The sequence below is a fragment of the Penaeus vannamei genome, unplaced genomic scaffold (genome assembly GCF_042767895.1).
Source record: "Penaeus vannamei isolate JL-2024 unplaced genomic scaffold, ASM4276789v1 unanchor2240, whole genome shotgun sequence".
Taxonomy (NCBI): Eukaryota; Metazoa; Arthropoda; class Malacostraca; order Decapoda; family Penaeidae; genus Penaeus; species Penaeus vannamei.
Genome location: NW_027215231.1, coordinates 1 through 5,000, shown reverse-complemented (window position 1 = coordinate 5,000; position 5,000 = coordinate 1). Strand labels below are relative to the sequence as shown.

General features: G+C 32.5%; 1 protein-coding gene across 1 annotated transcript; it reads right to left on the bottom strand.

Annotated features, from left to right (window-relative positions):
* Positions 1–2,536: 2,536 nt before the first annotated feature.
* Positions 2,537–4,776, bottom strand: LOC113825159 (phosphoribosyl pyrophosphate synthase-associated protein 1; the record flags this gene model as incomplete). Its single annotated transcript, XM_027377961.2, is given in 3 exon segments — positions 2,537–3,434; positions 3,788–3,934; positions 4,589–4,776. Coding segments are annotated over 3 exon segments (494 nt in total), but the record flags the coding sequence as incomplete, so codon positions are not given.
* Between the last annotated feature and the right edge of the window lie 224 nt (positions 4,777–5,000).

Sequence of the window (5,000 nt, the reverse complement as noted above, 5' to 3'; positions counted from 1 at the left end):
TCATTCATATTCAATTTTTTTTTTTTTTTTTGCTCGTCATATTTCGTATCATATTAATATCTCCAGATTGTGAAGGAAGAATAAGGGGATAACCTTTAAAAAATTAGCACATTTGTTTTTTAATTATATACACTGCCGATAAATATTTCTTATTTAACAATATAAATGTTCTTGCATTTATTTCAGCTGGCGTTAATATAAGCATTCAAATACTGTGTAAGCCTACAAGAGCATACTCAATTGATCTTTCAATAGGGATTCGTAATTGTGATCAAATTTCCACGTTCTAACTTTCGCGATACGATGCCTAAGCCTGAGTAATTCTTTACCATGGGGTCACACAAGTAAATATATATATACTTTCTTTATTCCTAACTCTTTCTCCATGCTTTTTCACTAACTGACAGCTCTTGACTAACCAACACACTTGGATATGTAGCCTACTCAGAGCCACCCACACCATACACACTCATGATCTTAATAAATGAAATGGTTTTTATTTTTTCCAGCATGCTAAATGCCTCAATTGGGAAACAATCTATTAGTACAGTGCCCGCTGTTTTCTTCTCATTACGTGGATTGCTAATACAGCACCAGAGGTATTAGGCCACTTCCATGCCAAAGTGGCACGTCGCACGTGGCACATGCAAAGTGCCCCGCAATTTCTGTGTGAAAGGTTTTATATATTTCCGGATGTTCGTTTTCAAATGGCATGCCATGTGCGACGTGCCATCTTGGTGTGAAAGTGGCCTTACAGTGATACTAGAGGCTCATTCACCGACAAACTCACTCTCTCTCTCTCTTTCATATTCTTTCTTTAATTATCTCTCTCTCTTTCTCTCTCATTCTTTCATTTTCTCTCTTCTTTCACTCTCTCTCTCTCTGTCTCTGATTCTCTCATTTTATCTTTCTCTCACTCTCTCTCTCTCTAGTTCTTTCATTTTCTCTCTTTCACCTTATTCTCATTTTCTCCCTTTCTTCCTTCATTCTCTCTCACTTTCTCTAATTTTCTCTCTCTCTCTCTCTCTCTCTCTCTCTCTCTCTCTCTCTCTTATCTTCTCATTTTCTTGCTTCCTTCTTTCACTCTCTCACTTTCTCTAATTCTCTCATTTTCTCTCTTTCTCTTCTTTCACTCTCTCTCTCTCTTTTTCTTTAATTCTCTCATTTCCTTTTATTTTTTTTTCTCTCTCACATACATGAATATACACACACAGTTTCACAACTACACACATTGCTTGTCTCCCTTTCTCTCACTGTTGGTCGATGTAAGAAATACGCATAGTTTGCAAGTTCTTGCATTCATACAAAATTCATATTGATCCGCTGAATGTCCACTTTGTTATAATTTATGAGTTTTTTATTGGTTTGTGTATTATTAAAGTCAAAGACAGGGCAAGTGAGGTCACTAACTGTTCTATAGAATGCCAAGGTTTAGTAATAATTTTACAGTGGTTATCTAATGTTAGGAAATTAGCGTTTTATTTTATTTTAGCATTCTCCTTCAGTTGATAGTACAGTGATTTATGAAACAGGCATAATATGAGTATTTAATTGAATGGAAAAGAGAAAAGTTTACTAAATATTCTCAGTAAAAAATTAAGAAAGTTTAACCCTTCTAGTGATTTTAACCATTGTTTATATGAAGAAAAAAAAAAATCTGGTACTAGGTACTTTTCATTTACTTTTGAGATGGTTCATATTAAAAGTATAATAAATGCTAAAACTATAATAAATACTATCTTGTTTGATAAGGCTATATCAAAAAATCAAAAGGGGGAAAAATAATGATTAAATTTCTGTGGGGAATAAGGGCAGATGAAGAGACCAATTTATTAAGAAAAGTGAATCATATTTTGTTGTAAATATTATTTTCTTATGCACTTATACCAATTTAAGTTTAGCCATTATCTATAGTATTAGTTGCCAACATAATTAACATGAGAAGAGTGTGAATGTTTGCTTCTAGAAACATTGGTTTCTTGAGGTATTTATGAGCAGAAGACTGGTTTGAGAAGAATTTCAGAATGAATTTAAGATTTTTTGGCTATTTTGACATCATATTACTAAAACTCCATCCAATTCCAGGAAATTACAAACAAACAACTCGCCTTAGGCTCTGGAGTTTTTTGGGAAAAAATAAGGACGAGGTGTTGACGGCAACAAATTCGAACAGAGTAATAAAAATATTGTCAATAAGGGTTAAAAATCCCAACATGTGAGCACAAGTATTATGAGTCAGGTAATTAAAATAAAAAAGAACAGCACTAATTGGAAAACTCATGGTTATGGGTCAGTTGCCAGTTTTTCCTTTCCTAAGATTAGATGCACTACAGTCGATACTTTATCACATATATAAATATATTCAAACATATGACAAGGTGTAATATTTTTATGGAAGTATTATATAGTGAATTTAGTTTATAATAATTGTCTATTAATTTCTTTTAATTCAATAAAGAATAAAGACAATTCCCAAATTGTTATATGTATTGCATATCCTGCAAACACTTAATAATAATTGGATATAAAAACAAAATTTTCAAAGTTCAGTATTAATATTTTATACAACAGAATGATGAAGAACAATTTAAAGAAAGATTCTTCACACCACATATTTTTAAAAACTATCTCTATAGCCAAATGAAAGATTCTTTATATAAAACTAAAATAAATTTAAAAACTGATAGTTTATTAATTTATACAACAAGCATTAACAGCGGGCAAATCATAATCTACAATTAATATGAGGCCAATATAAGACCATGAAGAAGGTTAAAAAAGTTTTATTAGATTTCTTAGAATTACAATTTCATGGAATTACACTATCATTAGGAAATTCTTCAATATTCAATATGTAAAATGAAATGTTTTCATGAAATTGTTCATTATTCATTAGTTAAACATTTAATGACATCATATACTTATATATATATATATATTTATATATATCATATTCTCTTCTGCATTATCATCATCAAGATATACCAGTCTCCTACTAGCAATACATTATTACATACTAACATTATTCCATCACTACTTATACTCTATCTGAGAAACATTAAAAAAAATTCATATAAGACTAATTTTGTGAAAAAATAAAGGTATCACATAGACACTCATTTCTTTCTTTATATAGCAAGTTAAAGGGACTACATGACAGAAAATATCAACTTTTATTTCTAATTTTCACTTCATGTAGCATTGTAGTCACATAAAAATGGTTATGCCACCCATACATATGATCTTGAATCCACTGTAATGTTAACAAAGAGGTCTTAATCTTCCAGCGTTACATTGCGGAAGAGGTAGCTCATGCTCTCATTGTTGTGGATTCTGCGAATGGACTCTGCCAGGAGTATGCTGATGTCTACGGTCTTGATCTTATGGCACTGCATCTTCTGGATTTCATGAGGAACTGTGTTTGTGACAACAACCTGTCACCAAACATGGGCAATCGATGTTGAAGATTTATCCACAAGTGAACAGGGATTTGGAGGAAATAGGAAAATATAATATTAGCAATTTATCATGAAAGATGACTTGTGTGAAAATATTAGCATGTGAAATATATGTAAATCATATCAGGATTTTTTTTTACACCAAAGCACTAGCTATTCTGAAGTTAGCACTCACAAGCATCATCATTTTCAAGTATGTTATAGACAGGACAGGACATGGAAGATTGGCCAAGTGGTGGTCCAAAAAATAAGAGGATACAAAGACTTGGAAAGGGAAAACAGTTATACAAAGGGATGTAAGAAGAGACACTATGACCATTGTAACAAACCTCATCTATAGGCGAATCATCTATAAGACGTGGAGCATCTGAGGACAAAAGACCATGTGTTGCCATGACATATATTTTGTATGCACCACGGTCTTTAAGCACTTCTGCAGCAGCCACAAATGAAGCAACATCATCTATCATGTCATCCTGAAAAATTTATGCAATCATTATTCTGAGAATACAAATAATTATTTTTAAAAATTATCTTTCAGTTCCAAGAGACACCAAAAGGGGTAATATACCTATAACCACACAGAAAGAGAATAAAGATTTTTGATTAGACTATATATCAAATATGTATATATAACTAATTTATCACTAGCTGGCGAGTGGCAGGGTGTTGTGGAACGAAAAACAGATGGCATTGTATCATGACCATTCCCGCGCCATTGGCTTGTTGAATGGAGTTTGTTTTTCTCCGATAGTAGCATCTTCATTTATATGGTAAAGATTTTAGGCACTAGCACCTATAATGAAGGTAAACCTTCAAAATGTTGCTCGCAAACTACTGAATGAGCAAGGTGCAAACGGGAAACTGCCAATGCGCACCAACAATTCTGTTCTTATGTCCACTTCCCAAACATTTTTACTTATTTTTGATACAGAGTGGTTAATACCACTCTATATCCAAGAAGCAACTAAGCATTGCTGAAAAGAAGAAGAAGAAGAAGAAGAAGAAGAAGAAGAGGAAGAAAAAAGCTAAGCAAAGCAAACAAGCAAGCCAGCAGCATTGAAAGTACATTGAAGACTTTCATGGTTCATAATCTAGGATTTTCATGTAGAAATATAAATCTTACTCACCACCATAATAGCAATACGACCTCCTACATCTCCAACAACATTAATTGGAGGTTTTTCTTTTGCTGCAAGAGCAGGAACACCAACACCCACATCCATTATTCGTGAATGCTCAACTAAAGGAGGGGAATTTCGACCATCTGCTTGTTCATCTTCATTGGTTTTCTGTTCTCCATGAATTACTGCAATGCCTGGAAAGCCCCAAATGTCATCCATTAGAGGAAAAGATCTTAAAAAATAATTAACCAAAACAACATAAATATGTGACTGGAAAGAACATAATTTGAGAAAAGTATTATTACTAGTATGTATAAACTAGTAGACAATAATATACAAACTGTAACTCATTCATTCATTCTCACTTTTACTGATTTTTAAAATATTATTTGTATTCCATAGTGAAGTATACTTATTC